Source organism: Pezoporus wallicus, unplaced genomic scaffold (assembly GCF_028554395.1).
Source record: "Pezoporus wallicus isolate ANWC-B61680 ecotype Strahan unplaced genomic scaffold, APGP_CSIRO_Pwel_v1 contig_11693, whole genome shotgun sequence".
NCBI classification, from domain to species: Eukaryota; Metazoa; Chordata; class Aves; order Psittaciformes; family Psittacidae; genus Pezoporus; species Pezoporus wallicus.
The window spans coordinates 88,209-104,876 of record NW_026642504.1 but is presented as its reverse complement, the minus strand read 5'-3'; the positions used below and the strand labels follow the sequence as shown (position 1 = coordinate 104,876).

At 56.4% G+C, this 16,668-nt stretch overlaps 1 protein-coding gene across 1 annotated transcript; it reads left to right on the top strand.

Annotated features, from left to right (window-relative positions):
* The first annotated feature begins 431 nt into the window (after nt 1-431).
* WNT4 (Wnt family member 4) lies at nt 432-16,092 on the top strand. Its single transcript, XM_057430808.1, has 5 exons — nt 432-622; nt 12,189-12,424; nt 14,387-14,518; nt 15,270-15,412; nt 15,594-16,092. Exons 1-5 carry the CDS (start codon nt 546-548, stop codon nt 16,059-16,061), a joined length of 1,056 nt encoding a protein of 351 aa, XP_057286791.1. The 5' UTR covers nt 432-545; the 3' UTR covers nt 16,062-16,092.
* The last annotated feature ends 576 nt before the right edge of the window (nt 16,093-16,668 follow it).

Genomic DNA, 16,668 nt, shown 5'->3' with positions numbered 1-16,668 from the left:
GGAACTGGATGAGCTTTCAGGTCCCTTCCAACCCAAACCACTCTGTGACCACCAAACGCGAGAGGACCCCCCCCCTCCTCCGCATGGCCCCGTCTCTCCTCCCTGCACCCTCAGGGATACGAGCCCCCGCCGTGCCCCGACCGCACGCACCCACCGAGCCCTTGCAGCGGGCCGGGGTCGCCGCCAGACACCCCCCCCCCCCTTCCGATGCCCTCCCCGCTACCGTCCCGCCTCCGGGGGTGTCCCCGGCGGCCGGTCCCGCCCAGGCGGCGGCGGGGTCGGGGCGGCCCCCGGGGCTGCACCCGCCCCCGTCCCGCCCCGTCCCGCCGCTCCATCCCGGGATGGGCCGGCCCCGCTGACAGTCGGGCTCGGCGGTCGCTGCGGGCGCATCCACCGGGCAGCGCTGCCGCCGCCTCCTCCGCCGCCGCTTCTGTTGCTCCTCCTGCCCCGCGCCCACCTGCGGCGGCGGCTGCCCCGGCCCCGGCGGACGGACCGGGGGGGCTGCCGCCGCCGGCGCGCTCGGTCTGTCCCTGCCGCCCTCCAGGATGAGCCCGGAGTATTTCCTGCGCTCCTTGCTGCTCATCATCCTCGCCACCTTCTCGGCCAACGCCAGCAACTGGCTGTGAGTAGCCGCGGGGCGAGGGGGGGAACCGCAGCCACCGCCACTTGTTGCTGCCCCGGGGCAGGTGCCGGCAGGCTCGGGCAGCTCCGTGGCGAGACGCCCCCCCCCCCCCCCCCCCCCCCCATCCCGAGGATGCTGTTCGGTGGTACCCGATGGGGCAGCAGGCTTCCATCCCCGTCGCGCCGGTACCCGTTGTCCCGGTGGCGGTGAGGCTCGGAGCCGCATCCCCGGGCCGGTGGGCTGCAGCGATGCTCGGATACGGGATGTTCTCCAGGCTGGATGGATAGGGGCTGGTTCTCGAGTCCCCGTCCCCTTTTTATCCTCAAGTCATGAGCCTGGACCACGCCGGGGGAGGACGGAGGTCGGGGCATCGGGTCAGAGCAGGGCCTGGGGGCTGGTGAGGTGCTGCGCGAGGGCCAGCGGTGCAGGGCAGGGTTTGGCAGGGCTGACGCTGGCCCCAGGGATCGGCGGTGGGAAGGGCTGCCCATACCCCGGAGCCCATTCCCGGGGGGGGAGCACAGTGGTGGGGGGCTGTGGCACGGTGACATTGGGAACCCACTGAACAAACACTGAAATCGTGGGTAAGGTAAACAGGGGCGGAAATCGTTCTGGAAAATTCCTGCGTGTTTGCCAAGGCGGTGGGACTGTCTTCTGGGAGACACCCCCCCCGGGGCAGAGGGGATGGAGCATGGCAGCCCCTTCCCACCTAGCTCCGAGCGAAGGCACTGGTTCCTCCTAATTAAGCTGCTCTGGTGGGAGATGGTGCTTCGCCTGCACCCATCTGCTGGGAAATGATTAGTTCCCGGTGCATGCACCCAGCAGACCCGCTCTGGGGCTGAGAACATGGGCCACTTCCATCTCACCTCCCCGGCCTCTTGTCAGTGAGGGAACGTAATGCCAGGGGCTGCTGGCATGAGAGATCCCGAGCGGCTTGTGCCCAGGTAGGCATGGCCCCACAAGCGCATCCCCCGCACAAGGAGTCCTCTCCGTACCCAGATACAGCTCCCGACTCTCCTGCCTTTTTGATTTGCCTCGCTGGAAGCTGCAGGATGTGGGTGGGTTTTGGAGGATGCTCCCTACGCCCAGGGAAAGCGCCAGGTCAGCGGCGTTCTCCAAGTGTCCTGCCCGTGGGAAAAGGTGCTCTCCCATCGGTTGCCGCCTGGGATGCGTTAGCACTTTGTCCTCCTCCCCTCCTCCTTTGCCAGATGGAGCGACTTGCATGCCACGCGTCTCCGGCAAGCGGTGGGTGGATCATAGCAGCTATCAAGGTGGTCTTTTAAGCTGTCATGCTGCGGGTGAAGGTATATTGGGAACTGTGGGAAGTGTTTTTCCTGCAGGGAAAAGAAGCCCTGCGGGATGGTGGGAGATCCTTGGACAGGAGCAGGCTCGGCTGCCCCAGGATTGGCATTGGGGGGGGGGGTTCATGAGTGAGGTGGACAAGCGGATGCGCAGAGCTGGGACCCCCTGGTCCCCAGTGCTGCACGCAGCTGGGATCATGTTTGGGAAGCCGAGGCGGAGGAGTGGATCATGGCAATAGCCGGGGAGGTCTGTGTGCAGCCGTCCGTGCTGGCGAGGTGCGGGGTGGGCGCGGGGGGCTCGTTCCTGCCAACAGGGGAGGAAAAGCAGACACATCTCAGTGCGCTTGAAAGGAAGGGGGTCCACTTGATTCGATGCTGCAAAAGTATCGGGATGAAAGGATCGTCCCCTGCTCGGCGCTTTTTATTCTTTGCCTTTAGGATTAAGACAATTCCCATTGTTTATCTTCTCGCATCAGAAACAAAGGCTGCCGGAGGCAATAAACAGGGTTAGAAGGATCCCAGGAGTTATCAGATATTCGAGGAATGAGCGTGCCTCGTAGGTCTTCGCGAAGCCTCACGCATGTGGGCTCTGCCCTGCCCGGGCGCTGCCAGCCCACACCTCACCAGCACATACTTCTGCTCGTAGGTGTGTGTGCCGGGTGGCAGCCGCGGTGAAGTTTGCTTTGCCAGAAACCTGCTGGATTAGTGATTAAGCTCAGTTCTGTCTTTTCTTTCCCCCTGTTCTTTCCTAACTGCCCCCCCCAAAAAAAAGCTGCTTCTGACCTGTCCGGACTCGCATCCCCAACGCTGCCGAGAGACGCTGCTTGCAACACTCGAGCTGAAGGGGTCTTGTGTAAGCCTGGCTTTGTGGGGAAGGGCTTGCTCTGGCTCTGCAAGCGGTGTTCTCTGAGCTGCCCCATCCCGTGTAAAGGGAGACGGGGTGGGTGTCAGAGGGATCGCTCTGCTACCCATTGAGCTGGACTGGACTTTGCCGAATCTTTTGGCTAAACAGACCAAGCTCCTTTCTCTCTGGTTAGGAACCAACTGTGTTTCCTCAGTGTCTTGAGGTTGGGGAGTTGCTGCTTGGCTTGCTGCCGATCCAGAAAGCTGCTGTTCTCCAGCTCGGAAGGGATGCTCTGCGCCCCGTTCTCGCCTTCCTCCTGCCTTTGGAGACTCAGAGTTTCAAAGCTTTTCCTCCTGCCTCTTCAGGCATGGAATTGTAGACTTAAATAAAGGGCTGTAGTAAGTGCCTTTTACATCCGAGCTGATCGTGCATGGGAAGGTACTTCTAGCTTCTGCTTTACCTCTGGAGGAATCCAGGGACGCGTTTTATAGAGGGGAAATAGCCAAGTTACTTCCAAAGCAACCCACATTTCACAGGCTTGATTCAGCTTTTGAACCTGCACACGCAGTGATGCAGTGGAAGTAAAGCATGTCCTTTCAAAACCATCTCAGTGCTGGGGATGCTGTTATGTAGAAGGTTTCAGCCAAAGGAGCACCTCTCTGAAGCACTTGGGCTCCAGTTTTAGTAGGAAGTAAGGGGCAAGCAGTCATTTAGTTAGTTATTGAGTCATTTAGTTAGTTATTTAGTCATTTAGTTACCTGTTTTGGAGGGAGGGAAGTCCACCTGAAGAGGTGAACTAGAAAATGTGCTGTGGATGGAGGCATCCGCTAACTGCACGTGGCACTGGGGCCGCTGCAATCTGTAGCTGTTGGGGTGGTTTGAATGAGGAGAGTCAAACCCCATGCCTGGAAAGCATGGGGTACAACAGGACAGGGGTCTTTAATGAGTAGGACCCAGGTTATTGAGCTATCTGGGTATCACTGTAGCCTCTCCCTTGTTTTCTTGCAGCTAAAACTGGCTTTGGAGGATGCTTTCCATATGCACGCTGGGTAGCCCAAGACGCGGTTATGCCATTGCGGAGCAGCGTGTGCCACCAGCAGCTCCCTCTACCCCCTATTTAGAGGGGTTTAAAACCTCCGTCTGGGCTTGAGACTTGGCTTAAGGGGCCAGGAGCACAGATGGGCTTTTAAACCCCTTTAAAAAAGCTGAATTTGAGCACTCTGGGAAAGCGTGGAGACCTTGCAAGCATCCAAACAAGCCTGGCTAAGCAGCTGCGCTCTCATAGTAACCCCTTTTGAGAGGGAGGATTTCCCTGTCCCCCCCTTTCATCTGAACACCACAAGGTGCTTTTGCAAACACGGGGCCTGATTCTCCGTGCTCGTCCCTGCCAGCTTTGCAGTGGGAATGTCGCAAGAGCAGCCCGAACGCTCATTTTGTGCCGGGTTGGGTGGTTGTGCAATGTGGAGGATTTGGGAAGAAGCATGCCTGGGTCCTACGCTTGCACCCCTCTGGTTTTAAACCAGACTTGGTTCTTTCTTTAAGGTGATCCTCGCCAGCTTCGCCTCGAGCCTGGCTGAGTTTCATTTGCACAAGATTCTTTGCATTGTCGCTGTGACCCTCCCATTTTCCACTTGGCAAGGAACCAGTCCAGCGTTTTCCCAGTGGATGCTGTCTGTGGAGGTGCTGGTTCCGTCGATGCAGCAATCTCCAGGGCAAAACTGCTTCTGCCCAACCCGATACTCTTGGGTTTTGATGCGGAAGGTGGTGCCTACCCTGGCAGATGGGACGGTGGGTTGCACCGATTGGATGTGATGCAGAACGTCCCTTGCTTTGAGGGCTGCTGTGGGTTGGATGAGCAGCTCTCTGCTTCTGGGGTGCCCAGGGCTCCTTTGCATTGCTCCATCCTGCAGGGTCAGTGTGTGCAACCAGTGACACCCATCCCCTGAGGGCGAGGGGAGGGAGGGCGAAGCCAGCAGCCCCCATTGGAATTACATTTACTTATGAATAAGTCTTGCCACTTTGGGCAAAACCAGCTGATTTTAGCCCAGCAATGAGAACAGACTGGCTTTAAGGGCTCCACCCCACAGAGGCAAGAGGCCTCTGCCAGTCTGGGTGCAGGACTTGCCACTAGTTTGGCTTGTCTGTGAGCACTGGTCCTGTGAGGAAGGAAGACTGGATGGCATTGGAAGGACCTGTGCTCACTGCTCCTCAGCACCAACAGGCATTTTTGCCTTTTCCTAAGGAAACAATGGAAACTACAGCCCAACTATTGCAGCAGAGCCTTATAGGTAGGATGGACAGGAGCGAGATAAAACCGCTGTGCACCCCAGGTTGTGCAGAAGAGGATCAGCTCCAAACATGAGCAACAGCAAGAAGCTGATCTCCTCCTTGCAGTGGCTCTCTATGGCTCTGTGAGTCAGAACTGGACTTTTGCATTGAAGCCAAAGCAGCGTTTATGTTACTCTCCTGGGAGCTACTGTCCGCTCTATTAATTTATCCCTGTGGATGGAGAGAAATGCATTACAGCCATTTATTTGGGCTTCCTTAAAATGATGAAATTGCTGAGCAGTCCTGGAGGTTGACAGCTTCCAGGGGCTCTCCTGTATTCCCAGCCACGCTGGCTCTTCCAATACTTGATTTTATTGCCTTAAAGCCTGAAAGTTTTCTGAATCCCCAAAAATCCCATTCATCCGAGCCTGCTGGCACGGTACAAAGCGCAGGGAACCTTGGTTTGGCTCCAGCCCCATGCCTGTGGGTGACCCCCAGCAGCATCCCCACAGGATGCTGCCGCAGTGAAGGTGCTGTGCAGGATCCATCTTGCTCTGCAGAACTGGAGCCAGCATTGTGCTCTCATGAAATCACTTGGGGTTAAAAACGAGTTGAGTCTCTTGGCCGCTGGAGAGCAGCCTGGGCTCTGTTGCAAGTTGGGTGAGATCAAACTAACCCCGCAGAAGGCTCCTCTCACCACACATTTGCAGGTTCTGATCAAAACTATAAACTCATCGGATTTTCTCCAAGCAGGTCTAGCCTGAAGCACTGCATAAGGGGAATTCCCACAGTTCAGCCCAATGGCTTGTGCTTGTCTCCTCTTGTCACAAGGCGCTGCTCTTGTTCTCAAGCTCAGGAGTACCTTCAATTGACTTACAAAGGGAGATGCAGTAAAGGATATTTCCTACACATAGAGTCACGGAATGGTTTGGGTTGGAAAGGACCTTAAGATCATCCAGTTCCAACCCCCCTGCCATGGGCAGGGACACCTCACACTAGACCATCTCACCCAAGGCTCTGTCCAACCTGACCTTGAACACCACCAGGGATGGAGCATTCACGACCTCCCTGGGCAACCCATTCCAGTGCCTCGGCACCCTCACAGTAAAGAACTTCTTCCTTATCTCCAACCTGAACTTCCCCTGTTTCAGCCTGAACCCATCACCCTTGTCCTGTCACTACAGTCCCTGATGAAGAGCCCCTCTCCAGCATCCTTGTAGCCCCCTTCAGGTATTGGAAGGCTTCTTCCAAAGCAGATTTCCAATGTGGATGCTTCTCTCAGGGTCTTCCCCACCACAAAGTGGAGATGTTGCCCTGGATGCTCATAAAGCCAAGAAGTAGCACTGGCCTGGGATCAGTGGCCAGGCCATCTCACTGTCCCCATAGACTTGTGATGGTGGGAGGCAGGCCACAACCAGTAGCTGGTGCATGTGTAGATGTGTGTTTGCTGGGTGCAGATGGTGTTAGGTACAGGGTATAAGGTGTGGGGTCAGGGTACGAGCTCAGGCAGTGGAGCTGCACACACAGGGCTGTAGGCAGGTAATGATGAGCATGGTATTGCCTCCTCCTGGGAGACTGCTTTGGCAGTTAGAGGTGAAGGTTAGGGTGTGAAATGCATGGTATCAGCCAAGAGGTGAGACGTGCAGTAACAGTGACAGGTAGGACTGAGCCAGAGGGATGCTTTCCTTCCAGGGAAGAAACCAGACAGGCTCTCAGGTGATGACTTGGTAAATGATGTTTTACACTAAGAAGGGATGGAAGGGCAGGATATCTATGCCCAGGAGGGCTTGCCTGGTCTCTGGGAGGGACATGTCCTGCTGCAGAGCGAGCCACTGGATAAGGGTGAGCTTGCAGGTCGCAGATCTCCACAGATCCTGACAGGAACATGCCCAAGTTGGCAGAGCTGCTGAGCCATGCCAAGAATGGGGCTGGTTCCTACAACCCTAGCCTTGTTGGCACAGGAGAGTGGTACTAAGCCCAGTGCAGGACACCATGAGAAAGCACAGGGGCCCTCCTAGAGCATCCTTTGACCTGACAACCCTGGGACATTTCTCCATGCCTTCTCTCTGCTTGGAAGGGGAAAGCAACAAGGAAAAGATGATCCCCTTCGCCATAGCTGCAGGATGGCTTCTTGCAGTGCCTGATCTGCATCTCTCTGCATGCGCCTGTCTGTCTTGATGCACTTTTGGTTCTTCCATCCTAAACAAGCCTGTCTGCTTCCTCAGAAGAAACCTGTCTGCACAAGGCAATCCCAATCCCAAGTGTAACCCTGGGTCACTGGCTGGCCATGCACCCATTCACAAGAGGCACAGAGATGCACTGCTGATCCAGGCTGAGTTTGCTCCTCCATGAGCAGAGAGGATGTTTGCAGAGGCTGCCTCTCAGAGCAGAGCTGAGGCATCTTTGCAGTGTAAGACTTGGACAAGCCTTTTGTGGCCTTGGCCAGGCAGGTGTCCCAAGTAGGGTGAGGGTTTGTGGAACAAGGTGAAGCTTCTGAGCTCATCCAACTTCTTAGCATCTCTAAGTGATTCATCAGTGATGCCAGTGGCCTGGGTCTGACTTAAGGAAAACGTTCCCAACATGAGACAAGAGTTCTCACATTTGAAACTCATTTTCTTACATAAAAGAAACACTGGAGATTTCTGCTGCATCTTCCCTGACCTGCCTCTATTGAGAATTTGTCCATGACTCAAATTCCCACACCTTCCCACGGCAGGGAATCTCCTCCCCTCTCCTTCTGCCTCTATCTGCCAACTGCTGTGACTTTTCCAACATCTCCTTGTCATTCCATCAGTTATTCTTCCTCCTGAAATTATTACCATCGTTTTTAGGTAGGGCTTCCCCCCAGCCTATTCAAAGCTCCCTGGATATGAGGTTTCCTTATTTGCCATCTTGCAGGGTGGATCAACTGTGGCTGCTTAAATTCTACGGTTTCAATCTTCGTCTATATACTGTGGATGGGGGGGGGGGGGGGGGAAGGGAAGGGCTTTCCATCAGTTTTGTATTAAATCAATAACTTCTATTGAAAGGGAGCTTGTTCTGCAAGTGACCCGTTTGGATTTAAAGGCAGGAGAAAAGAAACATAAATGGGTGATGAAGCAAGGGGACAAAACTTGAACAAACAGCTTGGGGAACAGCTCACTCTTGAAATATTCTTTGCCAAATCTTGGAAAGGGGATAAAATGTGCCATTATCTGCAGGGATCTGTCCACAAGCAGGGCTGTTCTGGGGCTGCATGCGAGGCTTGTGGCATACACTAGAGCCCTGCGCAGCTCTGCATAACAATCGAGATGTGATATGTCCCTGGCTGGAGATCTGTATTGAGACCTTGTAAAGGGCAGGAACTGCTGGGTTCCCTCCTGTTGTGCCTGTTTTGCTGTGTCTGCAGGTAGACAAAGGCTTTGTCTGTGGTCTCTACCACCTCAGTCCAGGAAAACGAAGTTTGGAGCAAGGTCCGTGATAAGGACCAGGCGAAGTGCTACAGCCAGGTTTCCATGGTGACCGTGGGATGCTGCGGGTGGGTTTGGTACCTTGCCTGGGCTCTGCAGCCCTGAGAAACACTCTGAGTTGTGGGGTGGAAGCATCTTTGAGTGCTGGTGAGGGCAGAGAATGTTTCCCAGCTTCTGTCTCACCCTTCAGGTGCCCTAGAAAGGGGAAAAGGGGTGAGATGTTCCTGCCTGGTGTCCTGGATATGGTGTAGAGAGATGCCCTGTGAAAGCCTCAGAGCTGAGGTCCTTCAGTAAAGGTCCTTCCTTACATCCTTGACTCAACCTCTTGATGCTTCCTGGACCAGGGACCAAGATGGGAGGCTCCTCCCCTGCCCCAAAAGTGTGTGCTTGGGAAGCAGTGATGGTACTCATGGGATGTAGGGGACTGGTAGTAAGCTGGGAGCGTGATGAGGCCATGGCATTTTAGGCACATGGAGCCCTGCTCGCCTCCGAGAAGTGACTGTGCAAAAGTGGCTCCTCCATCCCCAAGGAAGGGCAGACACACAAGGGCTGAGGGGGAATGATGGCATACAGAGGACCTGTCATGGGGGACAGAGGCCAGAGCACTGTTCTGGATAGCTTCATCTTATTTGCCTGCCTTACAAAACAAATTACCAGACCTGTTTTTGGAGATCTGTACCTATCTTTGAAGCATCCTTGGCCTTCATTTTATCATCCCAAACAGCATTAAATTCTTGCTGGGGAGGCATCTTATCAGGTATATCTACTTGGAAAGGCTTGAAAGGCTCTTGTCATGCTTTTCTTCATGTGTGCTTTGAATTTATAGCTCCCCATCGCCTGGAGAATCCTAGTGAGCTGGGAAGTATATTAGAAAAGGAGATGATGGCCCCTTCCCTAGCAGAGCTGATATTAATGTGGCTGTTACACCTGCGGCACAGCTCTCTCCTGCCAAGGTGCCTGCAGTCAGAGCAGGCACTGATTCATCGGCAGGACCAGCCCTGCTGCTTTGCAGGAGCTGGTTCCCTGGTACAATAAATCCTGCTTCAGTTGCAGGAGGTGGGGAAAGCCAGATCAGCACAAAGGGTTGGTACTGGAGGCAGAATCGGGTTCTCTTGGCTTCCAGGCTCAAAGCTGATCGGCTGATCCAGTGTCTTAGGATGAATCTGACTGCTCTGCCGTGTGCCACCTTCCCGATGCTCACACTGAAAGGATGGCTTGACCTGGGAGGGGATGGAGCTGTCTCAGTCCGGATTTGCCTAGCATCAAACCATCCTCCCAAGGGTCAGCCAAGAACAGCAAGATGCAGGAACAGCAGTTGTTGTGCTTCATGTCCAGGACAGCAGCGCAGGGACAGGGACACTGCGTGGTGTGGGGGCAAGCAGAATCATAGGATCCCAGCCTGGTTTGTGTTGGGAAGGACCTTAAAGGTCATCCAGCTCCAACCCCTGCCACGGGCAGGGACCCCTTCCACTAGAGCAGCTTGCTCCAAGCCCCTGTGTCCAACCTGGCCTTGAACACTGCCAGGGATGGGGCAGCCACAGCTTCTCTGGGCACCCTGTGCCAGCGCCTCAGCACCCTCACAGGGAAGAGCTTCTGCCTAAGAGCTCATCTCAGTCTCCCCTCTGGCAGGTTAAAGCCATTCCCCTTGGCCTATCACTACATGTCCTTGGAAGGTGACAGCCCTGCGTTGGCCACGGTGGGGTTTCCAAGCCAGCCGTGTGCATCACGGAGCTGCGCAGCCGGTCCTCTGCAGACAGGGCTGTGCCCTCGGAGGAGCAGCAAGCTTGGGCAGAGATGCTTAGCTGGTATAAAGGCTAGAAAAGAACTTGGCTCTGAAAGCACGGCAGCCTGCCACTTCCCGCTGTCAGAGAGGCATTGCATCAAGCGATCTCCACGCACAAGGAAAGCTGAATGCTTTTGACAGCTCGCCATGCAGACTCCCCACGGACACTGCAAGCCAAGCCGGCTTTCTCACCGTCTCCCACGGTCCCCCAGTTGTAAGCGTGAAACCAAGCTGGTGAATAATTCTGCTGATGCACAGAAGAGAAAATGCTGTTCTCTCCTCCTGGGGCAGGCTGGCAGGGCTAATGGGAGGAAGAGGCTGTGACAACTTGATTTTGTGGCTGGAGTCAGCAGATCCGGCTCCTGGGACACATGGGAAGAGGCAGGGAGCAGGAGCCACTTTTGCACAGTCACTTCTCGGAGGCGAGCAGGGCTTCAAAGGCAGGATCCTGAGCAGGATGTCGCAACTTGGGAGGAGGAGGAGGAAAAAAAAAAAAAAACAAAAAAAGAAAAACCAAGCAAACAAAAAAACCCACAAGCTCTCGTAGGGCTGGGAAATGCAGAGTCAAGGAGTGAGGTTTCCAAAAAGCCTTCGCTCAGTACTCGCGTCTCTTGGTGCAGCAACGGGAGCCGACACTGGTTAAAGCTCGGTGTGGTCAGCGGGTGCAAGCGTGAGTTTTTGCCTGCCCCATGAAGGGGACCTCCCTTCTCCATGGCAGGAGAAAGTCGCTCAAAGTGGGTGCCAGCAGCCACGGGAAGGAGGGACTCTCAGCTACGCACGTGCTGGCACGGGCACAGAGAGTTGTAGAGGGTCTTGGGCTGCCCAACAGCCTGGCTGAGCCAGTGGTTAAGCTGACTGAGTCTATCCTAAGCTCCCTCTGGGATCCAGAGGCTGGGCTAGAAGGATGGACCTGGGAAACGGGCAAGCATGGGCACATGCAGAGGGCAGAGGGTTGGGTTATTGCAATGTGCCACAGGGACCATCGTGCCCATGCGCTCGGTGAGGAGGTGCCAAGAGCTTGCAAGATGCGTGCCCCAAAAGGATGAGGCCCCTCATGCCCCTAATGCTGACACCGAGGAGCAGCTCTGTGCCAACTTCTGCTGAGGATGGGGCTATGGGGAGCAGAGCATGTGGTCACCTCCACACAGGGCCAGTCTTTTCCAGGTCAGCAAAGACCTCACGGTCCCATCCACAAGCCGGGCTGCTGGAGGAGGTGCCCAGCGTGTGCAGTTTTGCCTATGGCAGGCTCCTGATTCTGTCCTCCCTGCTTCAAGCCCTGTTCGAATTCCAAGTGATGGGAAACCTGGCAGCTCCCAGAGGCCATCCTTGCCTGCTGGGGGTTGGGGGAGCTAAAAGCAGGCTCCAGGAGGGAAGTGGTTTGGAGGGCGATGCTCGTCGGTGATGAGCACACACCACGCTGCGGGAGCAGTGTGGCAGCTGGAGCTGGCAGCCGAGCACCCGTCCTGCTTGTTTTGGCTGACTTCAGAGACCTCTGGCTTTTCCTAGTAGCACTTGGATGTGCCGGTACTCAGGAGACCTGACCGGGCACATTCAGACAACGCCGAAAATATCTTCCTTGCAGGCAATAGAGGCAAAGGGGAGCCAGCAGCTGAGAGACAGGGGACCAGGCTGCCGAGGGATGGTTGTTTTCCTTGGGCTTGCTCTCTGCCAGCCAAAAATGCATCGTATGGAGCTGCAGGAGTGGTACGTTTAAGACGGACACCAGGTCTCAGCTATGGAGGGGGTGAGAGGTTAGGACCCCTTTTTGCAGTGCAGGGTATCCCAGATCATAGAATCACAGAATGGAAAGGACCTTAAGATTCCAACCCCTCGCCATAGGCAGGGACACCTCACACTAGACCGTGTCACCCAAGGCCTTCATCTCCCAACCCTTTCCTCCTAACCAGTCACGCTGTCGCGGCAGGTACCTGGCGAAGCTGTCTTCGGTGGGGAGCATCTCCGAGGAGGAGACCTGCGAGAAGCTGAAGGGCTTGATCCAGCGCCAGGTACAGATGTGCAAGAGGAACCTGGAGGTGATGGACTCGGTGCGGCGCGGAGCCCAGCTGGCCATCGAGGAGTGCCAGTACCAGTTCCGCAACCGCCGCTGGAACTGCTCCACACTGGATACCCTGCCTGTCTTTGGCAAGGTGGTAACGCAAGGTGAGCCAGAGGACACGTGCCTGGGGCGATGCTGCATGGTAGGAATGGCTACAGCAGCGGTCCGGAGGGATGCAGGAGGGTTTTCATTGCATGCTGCTGAGCCAGAAGAGAGGTAGAATAGGGAATGCGCCAGTGCTGGATTGTGGGGCTGATGGCTCTTCCCTGGGCATTTCAGCAGGGCTCTTTTTGCTGTACTGGGGACAGCAAATCCGGGCCCTTGCAGTTCTTCTGCTGCTGGGTGCTTCTCTCCTGAACCTTTTCCACACCAGCGGGTACCCACGGCATGAAGGGGCCAGCACAGGGCATCCACAGAGCCTGGACCTCTTACACGGACATGCCAAGTTCAAGTCTCCCTGCAGTCTCACCTCTTCCCCCCGAGCCCAGGAGCTTTGCTCTGCAGAGCAATGGCTGCATTTATTGTGCCTCTTCCCCTGGCAGTGCTGAAGCAATGACGAGGGCCAGACCAGAGCCAAGCATCCCAAGGTTTCACCTTGGGAGGACAGCCCTCTGCCACCCGAGGCGAGTAAAACACAAGGTGGCTGGACCCTCTGAGGGCAGCAGCATCATCACCCACCATTGCCAGCCTTCAGGGGAGTTTGTGCCCAGGGCAGCCCCCAGCCCCTCTATTCCCAACTGCTGTCCCAGTGGCACAGGGCTGTGATTGACCCACCAAGCACAGAGAGCATCAGGGTGAGGATGTGGAGGGCACAAAAGCGGCCCTTGCCTCCCTTCGGGTGCCATCTCTGGTACACCCATCACAGCACCCCTTAGGCCAAAGCCTCCCCCCAGCTCCTTGTTTGACTTCCCTCCCCTCAACTCAGGGGTGAAGATCTCTTCTTGTGAAGGTTCAGGGACTGGAAATACCAGAAATACCAGAAACTAAAAGTCGCCTCTTTTTTAGGCAGCCGCAGCACAAACCAACCAACACGATCCTACTATTAACCTCGATTAACTTGGAGGCGGCTCAGTCCCCCCACAGCCACTGCCGCCAGAGTACAGCTCGGCCACCAAAGTCTGGGCTGCGACCACCAAAGTAGTTGCCCTCTGTCCAACCAGCAAGCCAGGGTGATGTCTGCTGGCAAGACATCCCCTGCTCTGCCCCAAGCACGGGACTACCCCAAAAGCCAACCCTCCTTCCTTGGAGATGGAGGGGCTGTGTCCTCAACCGGCCTCGGAGGATGGTAGGGATTTGGGTGTTGCAAGAGCTGATCCATGGTTATGCTCAGGGATGTCCCCTGGCTTCCCAGACAAGCTGCTCTTAACCGTGGGGCACCACATAGGTAGATGCAAAAGCTGGGCAGGGGCTGCACCCTGGGGACCGGTGCGGTTCTGCACTGGTGTGCAGTGTGGGGTTGTGCAGGGTGGTTTGGGAGGCGCTGGGTGCTCCAGGAGCCTGTGTGAGAGGACGGCAAAGATCTGCAGCTGCGATGTTCCTGGAGGTGGAAAGCAGCCAAGTATTGTGGATGCAGGAGGGATTTCATGGTAGAAGTGCCCTGCAAGCATCAGGCAAGGTGGTCTCTCCATATAAGCTCTGGAGAGATCTCGCCCCAGTGGAAATAGAACCTTTGCATCTCTCTCATTCCCAGGTTACGATTTGCCCGTCTCATTCTTGTTTTCAAGCTTGTGGGCAGCTCCCAGCTCCTTCACTATTGCAAAGCAGGGCTCTCATGGCTGCAAATGATGTCTCAGGGCCGAGGTGACCGTGCTGAGACTGGTCCAGGCTTGGCACTAAGCAAACAGCATCCCTGCCAGTGGGAAGGATGAGTGTCCCGCACCTTGGAAGGAAGAGATGGAGCAAAAGGCTTCACTTGATAGCATGATGTGCAACACCAGTGCTGGGAGGGAAGAGGAGCAGAGGCACAGAGGAGCCTTTGGCCACGGGGCTGCGCACCCCAAGAGGAGCCCTTTTTGCATGCCTTGGACTTGCTGCCCTGTTTCCCACCGTGGTTTTGTGCCTTGCAGGGACACGGGAGGCAGCGTTCGTCTATGCCATCTCTTCGGCAGGGGTGGCCTTCGCAGTGACCCGCGCCTGCAGCAGCGGCGAGCTGGACAAGTGTGGATGTGACCGCACGGTGCAGGGGGGCAGCCCGCAGGGTAAGTGAGCAACGGGGGGCAGCTGAGCTGGGGTGCGGAGTAGCCAAGCATGGAAATGCCAAGCCCTGGAGCAGCCAGACAGGAGGAGAATGTAAAACACATGGAGAAGAGAAGGACCTGGGGCTGAGAGAGCTGGGCTGGGGCAGCCTGGAGAAGAGAAGGCTCCTAAAGGGGAGACCTGAGAGCAGCTCCAGTGCCTGAAGGGGCTGCAGGAAAGCTGGAGAGGGGCTTGGGACAAGGGATGTAGGGACAGGCCAAGGGGAATGGCTTTAACCTGCCAGAGGGGAGACTGAGATGAGCTCTTAGGCAGAAGCTCTTCCCTGTGAGGGTGCTGAGGCGCTGGCACAGGGTGCCCAGAGAAGCTGTGGCTGCCCCATCCCTGGCAGTGCTCAAGGCCAGGTTGGACACAGGGGCTTGGAGCAAGCTGCTCTAGTGGAAGGGGTCCCTGCCCGTGGCAGGGGTTGGAGTTGGATGAGCTTTAAGGTCCCTTCCAACCGTTCCATGAGTCTATGAAGCTCCTGTTAGTCCAAGTGAGTTAATCAAAAACGCACTTGGGAGCATGACCCATGGGGCAGAGGAAGCATTTTGTTTGTGTGTCCCCCGGGGCCACATTCCTCATCTTCCCCAATACCCTTGGGCAGCCCAGCTTTGTGGGTAGCAAGGCAGAAGAGGGGCAGGTCAGCTGTGTTTTCGGAAGAGCGAGGCCGGAGGGGGCTGGCTGTATCCATCTCATCCATGCTCTCTGCCTTAGGCTTCCAGTGGTCGGGCTGCTCGGATAACATCGCCTACGGCGTGGCCTTCTCACAGTCCTTCGTCGACGTCCGCGAGAGGAGCAAAGGGGCCTCTTCCAACAGAGCCTTGATGAACCTGCACAACAACGAGGCAGGCAGGAAGGTAATGGCCAGGAGGGAACCTGGGCAGCCAGTGCAGCTCTGCAGCCGCCGTTTTGGCTTCCTTTAACCCCATCATCTCACGCGCATCAGCATCACACTCCACATACCCCTTCCGGACCCTGCGCGCCGTGCCCTTCTTGCTGTGTCCCATCCCCTCTCGCTTCTTGTGCCTTGTGCTGCAGGCGATCCTGAACAACATGCGGGTGGAGTGCAAGTGCCACGGCGTGTCCGGCTCCTGCGAGTTCAAGACGTGCTGGAAAGCCATGCCCCCCTTCCGCAAAGTGGGCAACGTCCTGAAGGAGAAATTCGACGGTGCCACGGAGGTCGAGCAGAGCGAGATCGGATCCACCAAAGTGCTGGTGCCCAAAAACTCCCAGTTCAAGCCGCACACGGACGAGGACCTCGTCTACCTGGACTCCAGTCCCGACTTCTGTGACCACGACCTCAAGAACGGCGTGCTGGGTACCAGCGGCCGGCAGTGCAACAAGACCTCCAAGGCGATCGACGGCTGCGAGCTGATGTGCTGCGGCCGGGGCTTTCATACGGACGAGGTGGAGGTTGTGGAAAGGTGCAGCTGCAAATTCCACTGGTGCTGCTCCGTCAAGTGCAAACCCTGCCATCGGGTGGTGGAAATCCATACGTGCCGGTGATGCACGGCGGGGAGCGCCCTGCTTCTCCCTTGCCCCACGGCCAGGACTGAGGAAGGAACCCAGACGCTGCAGGGAGAGCGCAGCTCTTCACAGAGACAGAGCCCCAGAGGAAAACAGATTTTAAAGGAAAAAAAATATTTAAAGTTTCAAAAAAACTGAGCATTCTTGGCTTCTTTTTGATGATGTTCTGTTCGTTTGCTTTAGTCATTGCTGAAGCCAGAGCCCCTTGGTGCCCTGCGCCAGCAGGGATGCGTCTGCGCTCAGTGGCTGGCTGGGGACCTGCATGATGCTGCTCTCATCAGACGTGCTCCTGCTGACTCTGGAGTGCTGCAGACAGGAGGTGTTTAAGCCAGGGCTGGCGTTGGGTGCTCGGGTATCTTCTGCTGCAGTTGTTTTTTGTGTGTTTAAGCAACCTAGGGCGCTGCTGGCCTTGGCTGAGCCTGGGGAGGGGATGGAGCTCAGCCAGCGCCTGCAGCCCTGCATAGGATGAGCAGATGGTGACAGGGTGGCACTGTCCCCAGGAGGCAAAGCTCAGTGCAGGGTGATCCCCATGAAGGGGATGCAGGACATTCCTGCATCCCCCTGATGCAGGATGCTCCATGGCCTG

What these genes read in the sequence shown, in the direction of transcription:
- WNT4 (XM_057430808.1), top strand. Translation starts at nt 546, where the DNA reads ATGAGCCCGGAGTATTTCCTGCGCTCCTTGCTGCTCATCATCCTCGCC. An exon ending in GCCAACGCCAGCAACTGGCT is followed by an intron (nt 623 to 12,188) that starts GTGAGTAGCCGC and finishes CTGTCGCGGCAG; the next exon opens with GTACCTGGCGAAGCTGTCTT. An exon ending in ACAACGAGGCAGGCAGGAAG is followed by an intron (nt 15,413 to 15,593) that starts GTAATGGCCAGG and finishes CTTGTGCTGCAG; the next exon opens with GCGATCCTGAACAACATGCG.